General features: G+C 43.8%; 1 protein-coding gene across 2 annotated transcripts; it reads left to right on the top strand.

The window, feature by feature from the left end:
* Positions 1 to 15,687: 15,687 nt before the first annotated feature.
* LOC307223637 (uncharacterized protein) lies at positions 15,688 to 21,724 on the top strand. 2 transcript variants are annotated; one of them, XR_013842139.1, is made up of 3 exons: positions 15,688 to 16,086; positions 19,567 to 20,040; positions 21,555 to 21,724. XR_013842139.1 is itself a non-coding variant. In XM_079989874.1 (2 exons), exons 1-2 carry the CDS (start codon positions 15,805 to 15,807, stop codon positions 19,918 to 19,920), a joined length of 636 nt encoding a protein of 211 aa, XP_079846000.1. In that variant the 5' UTR covers positions 15,688 to 15,804; the 3' UTR covers positions 19,921 to 20,048. The 2 variants fall into 2 exon arrangements, 1 of the variants encoding a protein (XP_079846000.1); XM_079989874.1 differs by lacking the exon at positions 21,555 to 21,724 and having other exon boundaries at positions 19,567 to 20,048.
* Positions 21,725 to 24,804: the final 3,080 nt, after the last annotated feature.

Raw genomic sequence — 24,804 nt, 5'->3', positions numbered from 1 at the left:
GTTCATGCTGTGACCACAGACATGTGATCTGATTGTGAATTTGGGGTGACCCAATGCAAAAATCCTGAGGATCCATGGGCTTTTACCTCCCCCCTCCCAGGCAGCCTCCACTAGCCTCTCTTCTGATCCCACTGATCAGCTGTTTCCTTTCAACACACCCTTCCCTCTTGTTTGCCTTAGTGTAGTATCTTTTCCTTAGCTGGAGCAGATTTTTGCTCCTCCTTTTCTTCTAATTTCTCTCTTTATTGCTTTAGTCTTCCTGTCCCCCCCCCCTTTGCAAGTTTGCTGCCTTTACCTCCACCCTCCCAGGCAGCCTCCTTTAGCGTCCCTTATCTTACTCCCCAGTTGCAAACGATCAGCGGCTTTGTTTCAACACCCACTTCCCTCTTTCAAAAACAAACAAACAAACAAAAAAATAATGATCTGCTTTTTGTCCCTGGGCAATTCGGCTCCAGGGACCAAGCATTCACTCCATAAGACGCACAAACATTTCCTCTTACTTTTTAGGAAGAAAAAAGTGCATCCTATGGAGCGAAAAATACGGTATATATGTCCCAAGAGGACTGTTAGGGTGGAAGGCAGGGTCCACAGCAGGTGAAGCCAGAGTCAATGATGACCAAATGGACCAAGTTCCAACACTTTCCAAATGGACCACCTACCATGGTCCCAAGTACTGTTGCTTGTTTGTCTTATCAAAATGCTTCATTTCCCTCAAACCTCTTTGAATATGTCACTTGAAGAGAATCTTCTACAAGGAGTAGCTCTGTTAAAAAAGATAAACGTAAAGCACCCCTGACAGTTACAGCCAGTCACAGACTCTGGGGTTGCAGCGCTCATCTCTCTTTACAGGCTAAGGGAGCCGGCTTTTGTCAGTGTGCTGGACCCGGGGGGAGGTTACCGTGAGGCGTGGTCAGGGGCCTGGGTCGAGGGTCTGCAGACTGTCCTCCAAGGGCGAAGCGGGGTCCAAAGCGAGGAGCCAGGCAAGGACGGGAACTCTGGAAGAACAGGTCTGGGTGCTGGCCGAAACAGGTCTTCAACAACGTTGCTCCTGCAACCTGGGACCGGGCTGACTGGCCTTTATCTTCTCTGAGGCCAGGGGCAGTACCGGCACCCAGGTGACCCGCCTCTCCTGGACTTAAGGCGAGTACTCCTCCTGGGAGAAACCAGTTCCCTCCGCCTCTCTGCCCTGAGCCTCTGCAGCTCAGGAGAGGCCAGTGGGTTACTGGACCCAGGGGGAGACTCACTTTCCCCTGACAGGGCTGGGAGAGGCGCACCTGTAGGCAATGCGTCCTCAATCGCCTCCGGAGCCAGAGTGGATTCACCTGGTGCCTGCTCCTGAGGATCCGGCACAGGAGCAGGCGCTTCAGAATCAAGGCCCTGCCCCAGCTCAGCCGGCCCTGGAGGTGGGGACTCCTGTGCAGGCCGGGATTCCTCCGGTTCAGTGTCTGAATCGGATTCCCAGGCCATCACAGTCTGCAGACAGTTTTTCCAGGTCATGTGGCCAGCATGACTGAGCTGCTTCTGGCAAAACCAGAGCAGAGCACGGAAATGCCATTTACCTTCCTGCTGGAGCAGTACCTATTTATCTACTTGCGCTTTTCGGCGTGCTTTCGAACTGCTAGGTTGGCAGGAGCTGGGACTGAGCAACGGGAGCTCACCCTGTTTGAACCGCCGACCTTCTGATCAGCAAGCCCAAGAGGCTCAGTGGTTTAGACCACAGCACCACCTGCATCCCTGTTACAGCATCATAAATGTACTTCTTTCACATGTTTTTTTGCCTTCCTTCAAGGATCTCACACCTATGCCCACCCTGATCCCAAATAACCCGGTGAGGTAGGCTAGGCTGAGAGATAGTGACGTTCCTATTTTCATTGCAGAAATGCTGGAGGGTATGGAACAGGGCATCCCTATTTTCATTTGAGAAATGTTGGAGGCTATGGCAGGACATCCCTATTTTCAGCAGAGAAATGTTGGAGGTTATGTGATTTGCCCCTCACCCAGGCCATTCTGTAAGCTTCCCCTATCCAAAGCCAACCTCAGTTGCTCTACCATGTCAGCTCAGTGTGATGGAATGAGATACAAGGGGTAGACAATTCAGGAGAACACATGGCCACTCATCTACCACCAAATCACTATCTTGCCCTTATTAATTCTATTCATACCACATCAGTAAGCTCTTGCTGAACTGAAGCTAAGCTTGTGACCTAATAAGTACAGCTTATTTTCTCTCAGTCATGCCCGCTGCACAGCACTGTCAAATTGCAAGAAAACAAATACAACCCCCATGACAGATCTTTAAACATAAGGAAATAAATAAACAGAAGGCATTGGCCAATGCCTAGGGATTAATGACCAAGCGAAATAAGCTGCGGTCCATTAAATTCTCACTGGCCATTAATTTGAACTCAATATCCTGCTCTTGGACTATTATTGCTAATAGGTCTTTTAAAACATGGTAATCATGGAGACAGGATCTGGACAGGGTGTTTAAAGATGGGCCGTCGAGTTACTTGTGGCATTTACACATCATTTCCAGAAAATGAACAATCTGTTTATCCAGACACAGTGACTGCCTGCTGAATGGCCTCTCATCATCTTATTTCCCTTTTGGAGAAGTGTGCAGCAGGTGTGCAAGATAAAAGGGGAGAAGGGGGTGTAATTAAGTGAAGTAGGCACATTCTCTTAAAATAGTCTAAAAACGCAGCACAACAAATTGTTCTTGCAATTCGCCAGAGAGTCACTTAAGAAAAACAATTCAGGTCTATACCACTTCTGAGAAATACAGAATTTTCAAGCTGCATGGTGCCTTAAAGGTGGAGCAGATACAAGTCTTCTTCAGCAGATGGGGTTCGCTGGTCCTTAGGAACACTGGAAACAAAAGTCATAAACTTAGGGAGTCAGACCACTGGCCCATCTCACCCAGTCTTGTCCACATTGACTAGTTCTTTGGAATTTCAGACAACTGATTTTTTTCCAGCCGTCTCTGGAGATGCCAGGAATTGAGAAGACCTTCTGCATGGGACATCACTTGGGGCATGAAAGCGGCAAATAGATGGTGGAAGGCCCCCAAATCAAGAGGTGGGGGAAGTGAGGGTTTGCCAGGGTGAGAGACTGGGGGCTCAACCACACTTCCGCTTGTGCCGTGGCTGGAAAACATGAATCTGAGCAGTTTTCCCCTTACCCTGCTATTTTCCAAGAGAAAACCCACTCTTCAATAATAGAATGGAACAAATGGCAATCTGGGGGAAACCCAAATTGCTGTTTGCTCCAATTGAGTGCCAAAGAGTTGTTTTCCCCATAGAACAGATAAGGCCTGGGAGGAAAGCAAAGCTCCCAGGTGAGCATATATCATTGTCTATGGCTGGCTTAGATTAGGAGCTACTTTAGATAGAGAGAAAATTCTGCATTTGTGCACTGTTTTTGTATTTTAGATGCCCTGCTGCTGATTTTCTCCTTTCTTCTTTTTTATGTTGCTGCTGTTATAAAAAGCTATCGTTCACGAGAAGCTGTTTTCTGTCATGTATTACCTTTAGCAGTTATAAAACTCCTTTGATTTTTTTCCATGTTGTAAATTGTTGTGTGGTCTTTTCATGAAGTGTAGTATATAAATTTAAATAATATTAATCAGGGTGTGGCGTTTGCCCTCCTAGGTGTGTGACATCATACTGGGTTCATAAGGAAAGGGTTAACTAATTGTAAAATGACTAACCAATAGGAACACAAGGGGAGGAGTTAGAGTTGTTAAGAAGTCAGTCTGGAGTCAGAGAAGAGACAGAGAGAGGATAAGTCTGTGGGTTGGGCTAGTCTGGGGTGGGAGAGTGAGAGAATCTGTTAAGAGGAGTCAGTCAAACAGTTGATATAATCAGTCAGAAGGTATTAGGAAGGTATAGGCCGGTACAGAAACTAAAGTTAAGAAACTGACAAGAATATTATCTGAGAACCCACAAACTTGTTAATACTTATAAAATAAACTTGTTTATTTGGTTCAAGTTTAACAACTGTCTGGATTCAGTGTGTACCCGAGAGTAACGGGTTGGTGGCAGCGGGGAAGCGAACACAGTGGTGGCACAGGGATCAATAGACTGTTAAACGTCCAGGGACCCTGTGTGATCGCCACACAGGGTCCCCCCCCCAGCCAGAACTCAGTTCTGGCACCTCTCAGATGGGCACCATTGCCATGATAAGAGAACAAGGGGGCAGTCATGGTGAGTTCTGGCACCTCTTTTTCTAGAAAAATGGCACTGATAGTAATAATCACAATGACATTCAAAACATGTGCTCTTGCACCTAACTACAACCCCTTCCTTACTGGAGAGTCTGAGGACTGAACCTGTAATCTTCAGAGTGACATGAATAACCTCCCCCTCCCTTAATTTACCTGTGTCAATACAGCTGGTGTTAGCCTTTTTTTCCTATATCTGCTCATGTATGTCAGACCAGACTCATGAGAATCCAAGAGGAAATCTGCATCATTCATACAAGCAGAGATAAAAGTTTGCCAAATGCAAAGCTGTTTTAGAAAGCTACAGAGTTTAAATCAAGCTATTAGTACTGTGTCCTTTCAACAAAGGAAACCGATAAGACTATGCTGTGATGTTCCAGACAGTAATGTGATAAGAATCAAGTGCAGTTAAAACACCACACTTTATAAATCTCCTTGTAATGCTTCCTTTTCTGCCTGGTGTCATCCTGTGATTGGATGATTGGTTATCCTGTGATAAGTGAAAAAGAACCTAGAAAGCTAGTCTTTTAATGTTTGTTTATGACACAGGTTATGTATTTTCCCCCTTTGAAGAAGCCGATAAGTCAACTTTGTAAAGCCAGAGATAATGCTTTCAAGTTAACATGTTGGGTGGGAAACAGAGATGGGGGGGGGGCAAAGATTATTATTTTTCTATTTAGCTGCCTATGACATCAATCTTAATTTGATTTCGTATTAAATTAAGGTTTCAGGTTTGGTTTATGGATCGCCATGTGCTGAGATTGCAGGACATGCAGCTCTTAGGACAAAGAGCAGTCAACAGAGTCATTCTAGCAGGACTGATACAAAAATATTTCAGGCTCTGAGTTTTGAGAGAAATTGGCAGAATTTCCATGAGCAGTAATATTTCAGTGATCTTCAAGTGCTGCAGAGAGAGAGACCCTGCTTAGGGCAATGGTTTTAACTTGTTTATAAACCAGTGGTCGCTATTAAAATTTAACAGAGATCTTTAAACTTGCAACATTATTTGCCACCGTTGCAGGCAAAGCAAGACTGGTGCTGGTGTTTTCCTCTTTCCTTTTCATTTCTATGTGCATCTTTTAGATTGTAAGCTGCCTTGTTTAATTGCTGTTCTGCAAGCTGCTCTAGGAGACATTTTGGCTGATTAACGGAGTAAAAATGCTTTAAATAAATAATTGTACACGGCAAATGGTAAAAACTGTGTATAGCTCAGCTGTAATAAGCCTAGGCTGCTATTCTCAAGAGGGCTTCTAATATACTGGCTAGCAACACACTGTTAGAGGCAAGATTTGTGGCTCTGTTAAGGCGAGAAGGTGGCGAAACCCTTTAAGTGATTACTGAGCTAAATAGGAAAATTGTTATACAGACAACCTTCACATTTCCCAGCAGATAGAATGAAGATGAATGGGGATGTGCTGTCATTCCACCGTTCCTAAAGAACACTAGGGGAAAATTATAAGTGGAAGCTAAATTGTCCTTATGACCACTTAGGGCAGCCATTCATAATGGCGCTGTCTTTTAAAAGTGGAGATACTGAAACGAAGGCATTTACAGTATGCTTGATATTACTCTCAGTGCTTGGAATTATGAGGCTCATGGGAAATGTTTGAGGTAGCTAAAGACCAAAATGCTCAGTCAAACAAAAAGTTGTAAGGTGGGGGCTGCCCAGGCAATGGTCTCAGGCACATATTTTAAGGGGGCTCTGTGCATTTGGCTCCTCCTGTTGCCAGGCTGGGATCGGATCTGAACGATTCGCCGGGTGAATAATTCAGATCAGATCCCAGCCTCGCAAAGCAGCACAGGGATGACAGGGTGGTGTGAGAAGAACGCAACAGTTATGTGACCTTCAATCCCAGCCTCACCCTCACTTTGATTAATCAAGGGCCATGTCGGATGACCGGGCTCCCCCCTTGGCTCAGGGGTCAGGGTTTCACTCTGGCAGCATCAGCAGTGAGGGCTGGGCTAGTGAGGTAGGCTCTGTTTACCCCCCGTGCCTTGCACCCCCAGTGCGTGCCCATCCCGGGCACCAGCAAACCACGCTACACCACTGAGAAGCGAAATTTAGAGGCTGGTCATTTTGCCCCAATCTAATCAGCGTTAGACTTGTCTGACAGGAGGAAGCACTTCCAAAAAGCACATGGACGGAATTCCTAAAATGGTTGCCGTGAGGTGGTGCCATCTTGCTCCACTGCTGAGCAACCAACCACTCTTGGAGGACCTTGGGCAATGTGTACGCCAGTTAAATTTGACAGAAGCTTTCCTTCTATCTATTCTTCCCATTTTGCTTCTTTGCTTCCTGAAGAAGCCCTGCCTATTAAATATTCTCTTTCTGCTGTTTGACACTCTAACTTCTCTTATTTCAAGTCATCTTCTTATCATTATCAATTTATGAACTGACTGTGTTTTAAAGTTCCTTAGAAAACGCTGTTCTTGGCTGTGAAGAGCTCATATTGGCTATAAGTCCTAGAGGACCTGCCTTGCAGGCCGCTTCCCACCTGGCCTGGGAGGATGGGGCCCTGACTGACTCCAGGTACAAAAGCCAAGGCTGCTGAAGAGGCCCGAGAACATCTTGACTGGCTCTAGCAATGTTTTGTTGTCCTTGTTGTTAACTGGGTTAGAAAACCAAACTTAAAGGGTATTTACAAATAGTTCAAAGCATCTCCAAAGTGCTGCTTGGTTTATTTTTAAAGCTTTATTTTACCGGAGAGCTTTAATGCGCTCCTGTGTTTCAAGAAACTCGCCGACACCAACTCCTTGAACTAAAATCACAAGGCTACAAAGGCAAAGGCACCTACTATCATTTAAAATATATGCAATTAATCATTATTCACCTTTTCTCACCGCATATGAGGGGGGGGGAAACACTACAGGCATATTCACTTTCCCTTTGCAAGTGAAGTTAGTGCGTCTTCTTGCTGAAAGCCTATTAATTTGTCATTCTTCTCTTCCTTCAGACTGACTATTAAGTTGTCCTGGGTAAAATTTGTTGGGATTATTTTCAAAATGTGTAAAAAGTGGTGGATGGACTAGGTGCTTAAAATAGGTAGGATTAGTAGGATAATCAACTTTATATGGCATGGATATGCAGATAGTAGAATATGTGTTTACCATTGTCTATCAAGGCGAGTTGTTTACCAACATTTCTTTAAACTGCTAATGTAACCTGATTTTTGCATCACATTGCATTAGAACACAGTCTTAGCTAGGAATTGGGAAGTATCTAGGTAGACAAATAGGAGAGCCTTGTAAGACGCTTGTTTCAGTTGCATAAGAGTTATTTGAGGCTCCATGCAGCTATAAAAGCAGGAAAGATTAAAGGAACTTCGGCTATAAAGGTACAAGTGCCCCTATTTTGACAGAGGCAGAGCGTATTCAAACTAGGCCAGAACCAAAAGTATCTCCTAAAAATGCTCATCAGAAACTCACAAGAATATTATTTGCCTCAACACAGCTGTAGGCACCTCCTACAAAGCGGAGAACTAGGAGAATGAGCTCAGAGATAATAATGGCAAGTCTCACTCACTTAGACTGCTTTTTTTGGACTTACGGTTTGTCTTCAGGTTCATGAAGAAGTCTGGCAAGGACTACTGAACATGAGAATTTATGTGAGATTGTGAGATGAGGAAGATGGCCACTCTTTGACCTGCTGTTACATCAGAACTAGACACTGCATGGAAGCATGGGATTCCTGTTGGTTTGTTTGCCAAAACTATGAGCATTGAAGCAGTGACATAGTGTGGAGAGGGCACAGGGTGTTGCCCCGGGTGCAAAATTGTTGGAAGCACAAATTTCAAAACCCAGTACTGTACTGCCTCTATTGAATGGAAGCTGCGTGCTTCTGTTGCTAGGCTCCGTTGAAAACAGCTTCTCCAAACGAACCAGGAAGTGACCTCTCTAGACAATGCAATGACTCTTTTTTTTCCCTTATCTCTGCGACTGCCATCTCCTGGGTGACATGATAGCTGTTAGGCAGTTGGATGCACATGCATACTCCATCCATTTCCCACCCTCTCCTTAACATGGCCCTGGGCACTAGCAACCCATGCTACGCCACAGTGTTGAGGATGGGAGGGCATTTGTAGGGGAAGTGGTTGGTGAAGTGAGGTGCTTCACCCCTTCTTTTACCTATGTATACTTAACTTCCAGTTGCTGGTTCTCCCTGCAAAACCAAAACCACCACCCCCCCAAACAAAACCCTGCATCATCATCTCTGGTCATTATTTCAGCCTTTGTCATCCCTATCTATATACACTAAGTTTGGTTGCTTAATGGTTCAAGGTGAATTTGCAGCAAACAGAACTAAGCTGCTATGTGGATTCTTTGCTTCATAGCATTAATATGAATCTTAAACGTGTGCTTTGTTTTTAAGGAGAGCAACAGTCTATGATTTAACACACTGTCAGCTAAGTCTTTGCTATTATTTCAGAAAACCTGCAAGCATTTGAAGATTTCCATTCCCATGTTATCCACCAATAAACTCTAATATCAGCCACTTACACAAATGATATACATCATTTATACAGTGCATTACGGGAGACAGGCATTTTGCAGTTCCAGTCTTTTGCTAACCCAAATAACCACCTGTATCAGGCAACTCAGTCAATGTTAGCATCTACATTTGAAAATGCAGCCATGAAAAGGAAGCCATGAGGCTGTGATCTCTTCAGTGATATCTGTCTTCCTTTCTTAAAACCATCTTTTCCTAGGAGTACAAAGTTTCATGATGAGATCGGGTGCTTGCGATCTTTCTCACAATAATAACAAAATCAATCAATCAATCAATTAATTCTAGAACGTGGAGTTCTTGGGTGAAATTGATTAGCAATAGGTTTGGGACAGATAAGGACAATAGGTTCTATTTAACACAACTTACACTTAACATGAAATTCATGACTAGAAAGATAATAATGGTCAGTGCTATTTTTCCATTTTTCTTTATTCTCTTAGGATGACAATGGCGCCTACCTAAGAGGTCCCAGAATTGAGTTCCGGTGAATTCTCCCGGGGGGGGGGGGGGAGCCCTGGGAATGGTGTTTAACTTTAATGACAGATGATTCATGAAAAATAGATCTAGCAATAGCTGCTAGTGATGAGGGCTAAATGGAAGTCCCAATATTCGGAAGCAATAAAGCTCTAATTACCAGAAGTGGAGAGTAAACAAAGGCTATCTCCATCTTGCTGTGTGTGTGTGTGGGAGAGAGAGAGAGAGAGAGAGAGAGAGAGAGAGAGAGCACTTCCCTGGGAGAGAAGAGTTCTGCACTAGATGAGACACTACTCTGATCCAGCATATGTCTACAACTGCAGTTCCCAGAGTTCCCTGTGAAGAGGGATTGATTGTTAAACCACTCTGAGAATTGTAGTCAGTGCTATTTTTCTACAAAAAAAAGGTGCCGGAACTCATCATGAACGCCTCCCTTGTTCTCTTATAATGGCAATGGCGCCCACCTGAGAGGTGCCAGAACTGAGGGAGCCCAGATTGTAGCTCTGTGAGAGGAATAAAGGTAAAGGGACCCCTGACCATTAGGTCCAGTCGTGGCAGACTCTGAGGTTGCGGCGCTCATCTCGCTTTATTGGCCAAGGGAGCCGGCATTTGTCTGCAGACAGCTTCCAGGTCATGTGGCCAGCATGACTAAGCCGCTTCTGGCGAACCAGAGCAGCGCACGGAAACACTGTTTACCTTCCCGTTGGAGCGGTACCTATTTATCTACTTGCACTTTGACGCGCTTTCGAACTGCTAGGTTGGCAGGAGCTGGGACCAAACAACGGGAGCTCACCCCATCACGGGGATTCGAACCGCCGACCTTCTGATCAGCAAGTCCTAGGCTCTGTGGTTTAACCCACAGCGCCACCCACATCCCTGTGAGAGGAATAGGGGTCTCCTAAAAAAAGATTCAGCATCCTCAACAAACTGCAGCTCCCAGAAATCTTTGGGGGAAAGCCTTGATTCTTTGCAGTGGTAGAAGAGTGCTTTAAATGTGTTGGGCATGAATGTGCCCTGAAGTCAGTTTCTCTCTGCTTAGGCTCTTTCTCAGGCTTGTTGGGGTAGGGGAGCATTGGGAATCAGAGGAAGGATTGCCTCAGAATACCAGTCACTAGTGAACAATGAGAGGAAAAGCTATCACCCTCATGTCCTATTTGTATGATTCTCATAAGCCGCTGGTTGACTGCTGTGGGAAACAGGACTAGATGAGGCTTTCATGGGACTCATCTTACATTCTCCTCACAAGAGATAAGGAATCGCCCAGCACTCTGCAGGGTGAAAAACTGTAATAATGAATCAATAACAACTCATTAAACAAATAATTAAATAAGCCATAAATAATGGAATCTAATGATTTTTTAATAGTGGTAGAGAAAGCTGTGGAAATAATAAAAATTAATGGTGTGATTATTTTTTAGTTAATGATTAAGATGCTATTTAGCTGCCCTTGCAGGGGGTGGGGTGGCTGGAGGAGAACCCCAAGTAGCTTGGTTACTCTTTACCAAGACAAGAGCTCTCTGAATTTTGCAGTGCAGTTCCCAACCGACAGATGTGTGTAGAAATGCATATAATATGGGGAAATGTACATAAAATGCATATAGATGTCAAAATGGCATACAAAAATGCTTTACATTAGGGAAAACTGCTTGCAGAAATTAGTCAATACTGCATACAAAAAATGTTTAAGAGGAAGTCACTGAAAAATGATGCCGAATATGCAGTGTGTGTGTGTGTGTGTGTGTGTGTGTGTGTGTGTGTGTGTAAATTACTGCAGAAATGTGGGGAACTCAATTTAAGATTTGAAATTAAATTTTAGATTTGAAAAATGAGAAATGGAATACAAAGTCAGATTTGTCCACTTTTAGTATAGGCAATACTATGCCAAAATACTATTCCTCCCTCTGTTCCCTCTCCAATCACTGGGCTCATCAATTTGCTATTTCCATATCAAAGAGATACATATAACCATAAGCTTTATGGCAGCTGTACTATTAGAATGGACCCGTTATGTTAAGGAGCCATGGTCAGCTGATTAGATAAGTGCCAATATGCAAAGCTGTTACCTAAGAATTTGCTCCAGGGTTAGGGGTTAAATGGCTAAATATGACTGCTGTGTGATTTTGTATAGTTAAACCCCCAAAGTAACAGTTCCTCTGTTTTGAATAAATTAATTTGAAAGATATGAGAATTCAGGAACAAGGGACAATGATAACATATGTATAAAGAACCATCTATGTTCAGTAAAATTGTGCTGTTTGGTTAGTATAACGCTGGGTGTGATTCTCCATACTTATATATTCCTTCTTTTTATTCACAATTATTTTATGTTATATTTTAAAATGTCTCTCTTGTGTGCACTACAGACTAACAGGCTGCTGTTCAGAATTCCTTCCCTAAAACACTGTATACCTGATGTTATAGATTGATGACTCCAGCATTGCCAAAATGGAGCAGCTGAATCTATAAAGCTGGAACTTTGCCAGATCACTAGATATGTAATCCACTACTTGACAATTGATCTACGTACGTGTTCATGACCTCCTTTGACTTCTTCGGCTTTCCCATTACTCACTTGGACACAGATGGAATATAGACTTTTCCCAAAAAAGTGTAAGACAAGAAGCCAGAACCACACTAAATAGCCAACATAAATTCCAAGAGCTTTCTACTGGAAATAACTTATTAAATGGCAACATCAATACAAGGAGAGGGTCAACAATGCTCATAGCCATACAATATAATGACAAGCCCAAGGCAAATAGCATTACTTGTGCTCATGATTCATAAGTCCTTGGATATATAACATTTTCTTCTTGGTTCGGTGGCTTTATCATCCTTTCTTTCACAAGAGAATTAACAAATGGAAAGTGTTGTGAAAGCAACGGCTCTTGATTTTGTTCATAGATGTGGCTGTCATTAAAATCTGCACTGCAAGCCACTTTTTAAGGAAAGGTATAATCTTACAGAGAAAAGGGATATCTATGGGGGGCAGAGAGACACCATAAAAGGGTTATATTTCGTCTTTTTTGCTGGCATAGTGTTTCTGTTTGTTAAGATCTAAGCCACTGTATATACCATTTTATTAGTACAAGTCACTACTATATGTCAGAACTACGTACAGCCGAGCTACTCCTCCTCGGACGTGTCTTCGGAATCTCCTCCAAAGGTGATTAACAACCTAAGCCTTTGATGAGGCTCCAGGCATGTCCCCATTATGCAGAGTAACCAGACAAGAAGGACAAGAAATATATGAGCTACATTGCTACATTTTATTTTTAACTACACAGACAGAAAAGAATATACATCCTCTCTCTGTGAGAGACAGTGAACCAACTGGTACAAAGAAACAGGAAACCTGTAACATCAACATCCATCTCCCATCTCCTGTGACACTTCCAACAGTCTGGAATGTAAACAGAGTCTTGTGACTCTAAGCACTGCACAGTGGCAGAAGCAGAAATCCAACACTGTGTTTTCAAGAGTGTTTGACACCCTAAGTATGGCAGGGTAAGAAAACCCATCACCAAGTTCAGCAACATTCAGCTAAGGCTAGATAGCTCAGTTGGTTAGAGCGTGGTGCTGAGAATGCAAAGTTTGCAAGTTTGATCCCCGTACAGGACAGCTGCTTATTCCTGCATTGCAGCAAGTTGGACAAGACCCTCAGGGTCCCTTCCAACTCTACAATTCTATGATTCTGGGTCATCCAGAATCATAGATCATGAGAGAGGGTCCCGTGCTCTACCAACTGAGCTATCAAGCAGCTGGCTGGTCCACCCATTGGTAGAACTGACCATGCATGGTCTGTGTATGTATCTCAATGACAGAGTAAATCTTTTTTTCTTTTCTTTTTTAGCCTATAGATTTCCATTCAAAAGTGCAGCAGATTGCTGAAAAACTGAGCAGCCTATTAAGTGTGTGGCTGGAGTGACACCAATTAAAGTATTGTGTGTTTGTTAAAGCTTACTGTTCACCTATTTGCTCTCCATACCCCCAGGTTCTTCCTTCCTTCACAGTGCATGCAAGTAACAACCAAAACAGACCAAGAGGTGGTTTGAAGCAGAAAATAGTTATGGGATGTTAGGGATTGTTGGACAAGACCTGCCAAGAAAAATAAAGAATTTGTTGATGTATTCAACGATGGCAGCAAGAGTCTTTCTTGATAGCACAAGGATGGAAGAATGAGGAAACCCTGACAAAAGAACAGTGGCAACAGAAATTAAAGAACTATGCAGAACTGGTGAAACTGACATGTGAATTGCGGGATAAAGACAACTGTGACTTTAAAAAAGAATGGGAACTTTTTACAGTCTATTTAAAAAGACAACAAAATGAACTGGACTCCTTGGCAGTTATTGAATAAACATACACAAATTTATTGGGTTAATATGTTGGGTAGATAATATAAGGATGTATACAATTTTATAATATGCAGAGAACAATATGAGATGAGAAATCAGAGAGAGGAGCTGAGGGAAATCTTTGGGGGGGGGAGCGGGGGTTTGCTGGGGAGGTGGGAGGAGAAAAAATGGGAGGGGAAAAAACCAATGAAGACGATTTGTATTGTTGATTTGTTATGCTGAATTTGTTAATAAAAAAAACTTTTTCAAAAAAAGAAAATAGTTATGTGATGCTGCAGAGGCATCCATCCATAAGATCTGATGTTTTATGTTCATTGTCTCTTCTCTCTGACATGCTAGGGGCAGAAATATGTGGCTACCTCTGAAAACGAGGGCTGTGCATTCTTTTCAGACACAAAAATGGAACATTTAACGGAACAGAACCCATTTGTCCTGAAAGAAATGGGGGGGGGGGGAATTGGTATTAGCAGGGCGTCCCTTCCAGTCCATTTTAGGGGGAAATGACAGTTGTCAGGGGAGGCTGCTGTTTTATAGCAGCCATGTTTCTCCAATACCCTAGAATTAGGAGACACTCTAGGGGGAAAGACAATGGCTACCTGAAATATACTCGGAGTCGAGAGTGGATTTCATGCTCTTTATTCAGCTCATAGTGGTGAGGAGGAATGGAAGTTCCCCCAGAATGTCTGCTTTATATACATTATTTACACAATGGGCCCCACGTGATTGGCTAATTCCGGGATTCACCTGTAGGCCAATCAGGTTGTGGATTCACTTCCACCTGGAGCTGGATTGGGTGGCTCCTGTGGACCAATCAAACTGCTGCATTCTGGACCCTATTGTTCTAGGACCAATCAGACTGCTGCATTCTGAATCCTATTGTTCTACGATACAATACAATACGATATCTTTATTGTCGTTGTCCCTTGCGGAACAATGAAATTGAAAATAATCAGACTGCTGCATTCTGAATCCTATTGTTCTAGGACCAATCAGACTGCTGCATTCTGAATCCTATTGTTCTAGGACCAATCAGACTGCTGCATTCTGAATCCTATTTTTCTAGGACCAATCAGACGGCTGCATTCTGAATCCTATTGTTCTAGGACCAATCAGACTGCTGCCTTTTGGATCCTATTCAACTCAGTACATAACACTACCTGTAGGAGGGGCTTCAGCTGTTGTTCTACTGCTGCCACTGCCCCAGGAGGAAGCAAAATATATTAAAGAATTGGGAGGGGGACACAACCTGTCAAAATGGATGTGGATACCAGGACAAATGGGACGCTAATGAAAGAAACAGGAAATGAATCAGATCTTAACAAATTGCACACAAAATGAGCAAAGCTTTCAGTAATTACTGTAAATGTAATTTTGAAATGATTTTTTTCCAGTTTTACATCAAGTCCTGAATCTGGTTTATTGGTAGTATTACTGCCTTCATTGTAACATCCTTTCAACCTATGAAGTAGATCGGTGGTGGAGAGAGTGTGATGGTTGTGTCACATGTTTTGGCAGGAACCCCATGTCTCCTGTGAAATCTATCTTTCCCCTAACTGTTCATCCACCTTACGACATTGTTTTCATTCCCATATGTTGCATACATAGCAGACATTACCTTTCAATTAGATGTTTATCCTTATTAGTTATTCTAATCAGTAAATGTTCCTGATATGTAATTAAGAGGTAAATACGGTGTCCTAGAACACATATAATCTTATGTTCTTTACTACAGGGTTGTGCGTCTTATGCCCATCCAAAGTAAAAGGCATAATGACACCTTAATGATAGCTCACACCCTAAAGAATTATACCAAGGATAGCTCCAGTTCTATAGTGTTTTTTCACTGAACAAAGGAAAAGCTCTTTCTGGAATGTAAACTTACTGTCATCCCGACTGCAAAAGTTTGCAAAAGAACTAAAGTGAGCCATTTCCCCATAATGATCTGCTCACACCTTCCTTGCTTCCTACAGAGGGCAGCTAGAACTGAAATAGCATGCTATTCTATCTGAAAAATGCCTTTCTTGAGAAAACTGGTAGGTCGAGTGTCCTTTGTGTGCTGTTGCAATTGCTTACCTCACCCACTGTGATGTAGCACCGTTGCCCAGATAACCAAGTTCTAGCTAGGCTTGGTGTCATTTGATTACAGATGACCCTGGCCCAGCACAGAAGGAGAAACTACCAAAATGACAGTCATGCGAACAATCTGAAGGTCATGCCAGGCCGTGCCAGAAAACTCTCCAAACATGAACATCCTGAATGCTCTCCTTTCTATGATATTTGCATTGTTGGCTGGGCTTATCCTCGTTTTCTGCATCACCATCATGGCTTGCGTCCTGCTCTTCAGCACGAAATTAACCATCACAATGGGCAAAACTAAGATGGTCACAACATTTCAACAAATGGCTCCCGATGCGGAATTTGCAAGGCCCATCGTCACATCTGAACCAACTGTCCTAACCATTGAATTTGACGAAGCGGAGCTTTTAGCCAAACTAGTCAAAGAAATCGCTCCCAATTATGGCATGGTGGGTGGTTTTCCTTTTCTTTCCTCTTGCAAGAATGTGTCAACTGACTTTCTGGATCATACTGAAAACTTATCTAATAATAATAATAATAATAATAATAATAATAATAATAAATTTTATTTATATCCCGCCCTCCCCAGCCGAAGCAAGGCTCAGGGCGGCTAACAACACTAAAACAGTGCAACATTATAAAAACATTATAAAAATTAATTAAAATCAAAATTGATGGCAACCATAAACTAAAGTTTTGTAAAGATTGCCAAAGGAGGGAGTCAGGCTGCGCCCTGACCAAAGGCCTGGTGGAACAGCTCTGTCTTGCAGGCCCTGCGGAAAGATGTCAAGTCCTGCAGGGCCCTTGTCTCTTGTGACAGAGCGTTCCACCAGGTTGGAGCCGCAGCCGAAAAAGCCCTGGCTCTAGTTGAGGCCAGCCTAATCTCTCTGTGGCCTGGGACCTTCAAGATGTTTTTATTTGAAGACCGTAAGTTCTTCTGTGGGGCATACCAGGAGAGGCGGTCCCGTAGGTACGAGGGTCCTAGGCCGTATAGGGCTTTGAAGGTTAAAACCAGCACCTTAAACCTGATCCTGTACTCTACCGGGAGCCAGTGCAGCTGGTATAGCACCGGATGAATGTGATCTCGCAGCAAAGACCCCGTAAGGAGTCTCGCTGCGGCATTCTGTACCCGCTGAAGTTTCTGGGTCAGTCTCAAGGGCAGCCCCACGTAGAGCAAGTTACAATAATCCAGTCTGGAGGTGACCATCGCGTGGATCACAGTGGCTAGGTCAGGGCGAGAGAGATAAGGAGCCAACTGCTTAGCTTGGCGGAGATGAAAAATGCCGCTTTTGTTATAGCTGCAATCTGCGCCTCCATCTAGTGTAGCAGGGGCTGTCAGATGCTCTGGGAAGCTCCCAATGTGATATTTGTCCCTAGCATCTAGATTAACTCAAATGTATACTTTAGATAGACATTTCTTCCCTACATTTGTTCATCCATATGATGGCCAAATTAAATGTAACGGGACCACTGTTTAGGCATTCCGCTCATTCACACCTAAAACAGAGATTTGTCATCTTAATTTAATGCTGAAAGAGAGTGGGAGAGGAACACAGAATCTGTTTTATACTGAGTGAGTTCACTGATCCTTCTAGTTCCGTATTATCCACACCAGCTTTTCCCAACCCTGTCTCTTCCAGATATTTTGGGCTATAATTCCCATCATCCCTGACCACTGACCATGGTAGGTGGGGCTGGTGTGAGCTGTAGTTGAAAACATCTGGAGGACACCAAGTAGGTGGAGGCTAAGCTACCTTTGAGGTGCCAGGAATGTAACCTGGGATGATCAGAGCATGGAAAGTACATGCTCTACCACTGAGCTATGGAGAGGAATATGGCCACCTCACCCCTCTTGCACTATTCCTCTCCTCATTCCATTGCTCCAAAAACCTTTCTCTCCTCTTAATTCCAGTGCCAAAAGTTATCCGAGAATAGAGATAAATGCTTGGAGCATTGAACCAGAAAGGATAGGAAAGAGAGGAGAGGTTTGGTGTTCTTCTCCTGTGTACTTCTGCTAGACACACACATGTCCATCCCTTTATATGTACACAGAATATACACATGAAAAGAAGCACATGTCTGTTATTCTTTGCATCTAGTTCGATCCCATGGCAGTGCATTAAGTAAAGTAAGAAAAATACAGAACACCATTTTGGCTTCTTTTCTTTGCAGAATTAATCAGGGGGGAAATAGATAACAGTAGATTGTCATAAATCCAAATTCATGTGTTTCAGCCATTAGACCCACTCTAGAGACCATCACAAGCAGCAGAAAGCTGTATTCCCACTGCTGTGTGTGAGCAACTTCTCTTCACCCTTTGAACAGATGGTCAGCGCTGTAAACACCACTCACCTACTAGTGGGGAGAGAGCAGAAGTAACTCCACAGCTGTCATTAAAATCTTCACTTGGAGGCTGCTTCTGTACATGATGAGCTCTCTCTCACACAGTGAACAATTCCATGCTTGTCTTTCTTTCAATATACAGCGACTTAGCTAGAGAGCAAGAACTTTGCTTGCACAAAAATGGAAAGCAGAGATCATGCAGTGCCGAACTCTTGGCATTACAGGACGTTACAGTGGTACCTCTGGTTACGTATTTAATTCGTTCCGGAGGTCCGTTCTTAACCTGAAACTGTTCTTAACCTGAAGCACCACTTTAGTTAATGGGGCCTCCCACTGCTGCTGTGCCGCCACCGTGCGATTTCTGTTCTTATCCTGAAGCAAAGTTCTTAACCCGAGGTACTATTTCTGGGTTAGCGAAGTCTGTAACCTGAAGCGTATGTAACCTGAAGCGTATGTAACCTGAGGTACCACTGTAATTTCCTGCAACCAAATACTTCAAAAATAAATGTGGAGCACACCATTCAGAAAACAGAGGAGTGTGTTCATTAAAGAGATGCATTACAGGAAAGTTCCAAACTTCACGGTAGGACAGCGTCCAACATAGTAGTGAGCATACTCTCAGGTTCTCCAGAACTCTTCAGCAGTCCGTGCTTAACTATTGCTCAGTATCTTGTGGGCTTTTGGATGATCCTAATAAAAGTATTGCTCTACTGTTGATTTTTGATTTTTTCTGAAGGGCCAACATAGCTACCTTTCTTCTTGTGTGCCTTGCGGCACAAGAGTGTCTGAGGTGCCACAGCTTGTGTAAGGAAGCATTATTATTATTATTATTATTATTATTATTATTATTATTATTAATTTATTTATTAAATTTGTATACCACCCCTCATCTGAAGATCATGGGTGGTTTGCAACCTAAAAATCCAACACAAAATACATAACACACACAAAAAATCCAATAGCCCCACTCCCACAAACACATTTAAAAGGCCATATTTTGTTTAAACAGCCAGAAGCCTGTTTGAGAAACATTGTCACCTGACACGTAAAGATATGTAACAAAGGTGCCTGGCGAGAAGGCCTCAGGCGATGATCAAAGGGTCCAGGTCAGTTCATATGGGGAGAATGAGCTGGGCATTTACCCATTCAAGTCTCACCTTATTCAAAATTCACTAGGAAAGACTCTGAGGCAAGTGACTATGTTTCAACCTTGACCGCCACCACGCTTCCAACTATAATATGGGTATAAATAGTACTGGTGTGACTTAGACAATTTTGTAAGGATTTGTGAGAGCATATGAAGAGTGCTTTGAACCCTCGAAAGCCGCTGTATGAATATTTTTTATTATTTATGAACTTGTGAAACACCAAGTCAAAGAGAAACCACCAACCATGTTTTCACTGCTTGCCCAGAACTGCTAAGACAAGGTAGGTTTGTCAGGCAGTTTTGGGTTGGGTTGTGCAACCCTGATCACACTTGTCCTATAAAACAATTTATATTTTGATTTCCCAGCAGACAGGCAACTGTTACTGACCCGTCAGACAGGTCGCTGGTTAACTTACATTCTTCATTTTCACTGAAAAAGATAATGCAGGTCGCTGTGAGGAACCAAACCTGGGCTATCGTCTCGCTGAATGTTCAACCTAGCAACAGCACTTGGAACACAGATCTCCACCTCAAGGAAGACAAAGCAGAAGTCAAAGGCACAGAGGAGCATATATTGGTGTTCATCTGCAAGCAGCTGAGTGAAAACTGCACCTTAGAGAATTATGAGTCTCAAAAGAAACCCGTCATTCAGAGCCTAGAACTCAGCGATGTCATCAAGGCCTTCTTGCGGGCTTTTCGTAATTCATATCAAGCTTCCCCTGTTCAAGAACCCGATGCTTCTGTGGATGTCAAGACTGAAGAGGAAGAAATCTTCCAGAGCAGTGAGGAGTGAACTTGTGTCTACCACTGTCACCCCAGAGACGGGCACAATCTGCCCACAATGTGCAACCTTTAACGGGATATCACCCTGGCATCTAACGTATTTTAAAGGCAAAGATAAAGCATTTGACTGGTGAGAAATCTGCACTGTTTTCCATTGTTCAGGATGTCTTCTTCATAACTACTTAATGTATATAATGTCTGAACCTTGCCGGTCTTGGGCTGCAATTCTGTATACCAATAACATCCCCTCCAACATTCCTCCAACGAAAATAGGGATGTCCTATTTAATTATAATTATAATTTTACCCCGCCCATCTGACTGGTTTGCCCCAGCCACTCTGGGCAGCTTCCAACATATGTTGTTGTTGTTTAGTCGTTTAGTCGTGTCCGACTCTTCGTGACCCCATGGACCAGAGAACGCCAGGCACTCCTGTCCTCCACTGCCCCCCGCAGCTTGGTCAGACTCATGCTGGTAACCTCGAAAACACTATCCAACCATCTCGTCCTCTGTCGCCCCCTTCTCCTTGTGCCCTCCATCTTTCCCAACATCAGGGTCTTCTCCAGGGAGTCTTCTCTTCTCATGAGGTGGCCAAAGTACTGGAGCCTCAGCTTCACAATCTGTCCTTCCAGTGAGCACTCAGGGCTGATTTCCTTCAGAATGGAGAGGTTTGATCTTCTTGCAGTCCATGGGACTCTCAAGAGTCTCCTCCAGCACCATAATTCAAAAGCATCAAACACTAAAAAAACTTCCCTATACAGGATTGTCTTCAGACGGATTGGGGGTCGGGTAACTCCATACCCTCCAACATTTCTCCAATGAAAATAGGGACATCCTATTCCATACCCTCACCATTAAACATTAAAAAACTTCTCTAAACAGGTCTGCCTTCAGATGTCTTTTAAAGGTTGTATAATTACTTATCTCCTTGATTCAGGGGTTGCATAATTCCATACCCTGCAACACTTCTTTGATGAAAATAGGGACATCCTACTGTACTGTACCCTCCGGTAGGGACGCAGGTGGCGCTGTGGGTTAAAGCCTCAGCGCCTAGGGCTTGCCGATCGAAAGGTCGGCGGTTCGAATCCCTGCGGCGGGGTGCGCTCCCGCTGCTCGGTCCCAGCGCCTGCCAACCTAGCAGTTCGAAAGCACCTCCGGGTGCAAGTAGATAAATAGGGACCGCTTACCAGCGGGAAGGTAAACGGCGTTTCCGTGTGCGGCTCTGGCTTGCCAGAGCAGCGATGTCACGCTGGCCACGTGACCCGGAAGTGTCTCCGGACAGCGCTGGCCCCTGGCCTCTTAAGTGAGATGGGCGCACAACCCCAGAGTCTGTCAAGACTGGCCCGTACGGGCAGGGGTACCTTTACCTTTACCTTACTGTACCCTCCACCCTTTCTCCGATTAAAATAGGGACATCCTAAGGAAAAGCGGGACATTCTGGGATCAAACCAGAAACCAGGACAGCTTCCCTAAATTCAGGACTGTCCCTGGATAATAAGGAAACTTGGAGGGTCTGCAATAGTTCCTGTAGTAAATTCCAGTGAGTTAATTGGACTTGCTCCCAGCTAAGTGTGTGTACAGGACTGAAGCCTCAGACTCATATGATTACTGTAATTGATTAATATCTCCCTTTTTTGCAACTCTAGTCTTAAGTAACGCAGAGCAGCAAATTAATCTGAATTGGCCTAAAAAGCCCAATGGGAGAAGAGGACCCTCAGGCTGGATACGCACAAAACCATCATGAAAATCCATTCTACGTTCTTAATCTGCAAGTATAACTCTGGGAGGCAGAAATAAAACCCAATCTCTTCCCTAAGTGACTCGTGATTAAGAGCCAATAGACACACTGTCTCCTCATTAGTTGAGGTGCAGCGCAGAAGTCTTGAGGGTTGCACGGCAGTAATGAAAAGCTGGAGTTAGTCCATTGCCATCTGTCATTCTCCCCCCTGCTAACCCACTCCATTGGACGCCTAATTTCCTGTGAATAAGTGTTTCTAAAAATACAGTATCTGCCTTTAATACAACAGAAACACATTGGGAGGGCTGCAACACAAAGCTTACCCTGTGCATTTTCACCCCAACAAACTTTGCATCCCCACCGGGAAATCATACCTCACATACATTCTTGATGTAAGCAGGGACCTAGGAGAAAATCAGGATAATCTTTCAGCTTGAGACATTTTGTTTTATTCTGCAACCCTCTAGAGTGTTCTCCTGTGCCATAATTAGTTGGTTACTTTTTTTAGTGCACTAAATAAAGTGTTGTATCTCTCTCTCACACACACACATATTTTCTTTGGATTTCCAAAATTCTTTGGCAGTGCAGGAAAAACAAGAGAGAGGAGTATAATGAGCTCCAGGATTGATTGGATTTTGGTCACATTCACACCATGCAGAAAGATACAGGGTCACCTTAATCTCTGTGCCTCCACATTGCCCCCAGATTTCCCAAGCCAGTCCCTTATGTCTCTTAACCAACACAAGGAGCAGCCAAGTCTTACAGCTCTGGGAAGGCCATGCCTGCCCCCTGAAAGCTCCTGGGAAATTATGCCTGACTTCTGTTGTCTACCACTTTCTGCAGTGACTGGGAGCTGCCCATTTGCTTCCTGGAGAAGGGATGTGGCTCAGTGGTAGATCACATTCTGGCAACACATATTCTGGAAACCTGAGAAACCCACAGTGGCTTACCAGCTTCAGATGAAGACTATGAGAGGGGGACTCTACCAGTCAGGACACATTATCTAGAGAAGTGGGTATGAAAAGCGTGTTCTCCCTCATGGAGAGCACGTGTTGCGGTGGGGTGTGCCGAGCCACCCCTCTGTTGCCAGGCAGGGTTGCTAAAGAGGGCCTAGGGCAACAATTGGATGTCTGGGTTGCTGGGGTAAAAGTTATGTGGCAATTTGGGTGGGAGGGGTAAAATGTTTTAAATACTCTGCACGCAGCCTGGAGCTTTCTCTTTGCTGCGTGCAATGGATCACCCGCCCACCCGCCCTAAATTAAGGGGTTATTTGTGTTGAGCTTGCTATGCCTGTCATGGAGTCATCTGCCGTTGGGGCAGGGGCCTGGTAGGAATTTTGTCCATCTGGCTGATTGGCTGGGCCATTTGGTTTTTGCCTACTGCGTAGCAAATCGTCACAACTTGTAAGGTTGCGGTTAGGCATTGGTTATAAATTGGTTGGAGGAGGGGTTAGGATAGGCTGGGCCTGCCCCTCCATGGTTGCTGCGGAAAGGGAATTCTGTTAAAGGAATCCAGGGGCTTGCCATCTTTTCGTCCGAATCCCTGGAATGGGCTAGGGCCGGCAAGCCTTGGGGAGCATTAGGGGAGAGGTGAGGGCCTGTGACTCAGCTTCATTTCTTCCCGATATTGTTTTCCCTTACTGGCTTTCGGTGGTGCCCGGAAGTCAGTTCTGTCCCCAGGCGGGGGGACAGATAGTCTTAACCAATGCCTAAACAACCACTCACGTTTATGTATTTCAATAAAGTTGTGGCCAAAATTATGCCAAAAACATTCAACAAAATTTATGTATGTGTTGTGAGTTATTGGGGTGTGGCCTGGGGACCTCAACACGCAAATAGATCAGTTTAGGTCATGTTTTACATTTCCAGCTTATATCTTGGTCCTTCTGAAATTAAAGATTCTTTTAAAGGAGTCCTTCATACAAAATTACAATTAAAGGCTAGCCTTCGGAAAGTGACTCAAATGAAGGTATTCAAAGCTTAATCTGTTACTTTGCCATTCATGGACAGCTTTATGCTTTCTTTGAAATGATTCAATGTCCCCCATTTCTAGGCATTCACCCCTCTTGGAGAAACACATTGGGATACTCTGGCTAAATTAATGTTATCTAAAAAGAATGCTTTTACAAGTTCCCTAAGAACATTCTGCTCAAAAGCCAGGCAGTGACCGATGAGGAAACAGAGGGCCTGCTTCAGAGTCATGGCTTCAAGAGTAATTATCCAAACTACTTTTTAATCATTGCTGCTATTTCTGGTGTTCAGTCTGTAATGGAAGCAGGAATTGCTGGTGCTTCCTTCTTTGTCCCATGTCCAGAATGGAAATCAATCCTGCTATTAGGATCAGCATCCACTGTTCTTGCTGCTTTCCACTCACAAACGATGCCTGATTGATTACATGTCATCCCAGCCTCTTTGCACTGTGTTTCCTTGGCACTGAAAATAAGGGGATAGAATAACACAATGACAATGTAGCTTGGATAAATTATGTAATTATTTCATAAGTTTACCACAGTGGGCAGTGAGATGAAAAGTAGTCTTAGATGGAAGATGAACTGCAGTGGAATGGAAACAGTGGTGTCTGCTCAGTCAGTAGAGTGTGAGACTCTTGTTTTCAGGGTCATAGGTGATGACTATAGGGAGGAATGGTAAACAATGTCACAATGACCTCACCCACTCATAAGGTGGTGGTATCAGAAGCACTGAATCATATTACTGTAGACTTGGAAGGGACCCAAAGGGTCATCTAGTCCAACTCGGTGCAATGCACTAAAACCTCATAACCTGACATATCTGTGCCTGTTTCTAGCCACGGCTTCCTCTCTCTGATGCTGCTTGGCAACCATTTTCTTCTTCTCTCTCCCTCACTGAGTGATCCCAGCCAACCAGGAATCGCAAAGGGAACATGATGATGACATCACATCAGCACAGAGCCAATCAGATTGGGCTGCATCACGATGTCACTGAGAGCGAATGAAGCCGGGTTAACCACATTTTAATTGTCACATCCTTTTGCAGCATTACCAGAAGGGGACACATTTTGTAGTGGGAGAATTATTCTGATTATAGTCGTTACACTTTTCACTTTTTGGTGTGGTCCTTTTTTGTTTAGTCAAGCAAGGCATTGTTAAGGCTTTAATAATAATAATAATAATAATAATA

This window comes from Podarcis cretensis (genome assembly GCF_951804945.1).
Source record: "Podarcis cretensis genome assembly, chromosome: 9".
NCBI classification, from domain to species: Eukaryota; Metazoa; Chordata; class Lepidosauria; order Squamata; family Lacertidae; genus Podarcis; species Podarcis cretensis.
Note: the sequence above shows the minus strand (reverse complement) of the source record. Positions and strands in the feature narration are given on the sequence as shown.

What these genes read in the sequence shown, in the direction of transcription:
- LOC307223637 (XM_079989874.1), top strand. Translation starts at nt 15,805, where the DNA reads ATGAACATCCTGAATGCTCTCCTTTCTATGATATTTGCATTGTTGGCT. An exon ending in TCGCTCCCAATTATGGCATG is followed by an intron (nt 16,087 to 19,566) that starts GTGGGTGGTTTT and finishes TCACTGAAAAAG; the next exon opens with ATAATGCAGGTCGCTGTGAG.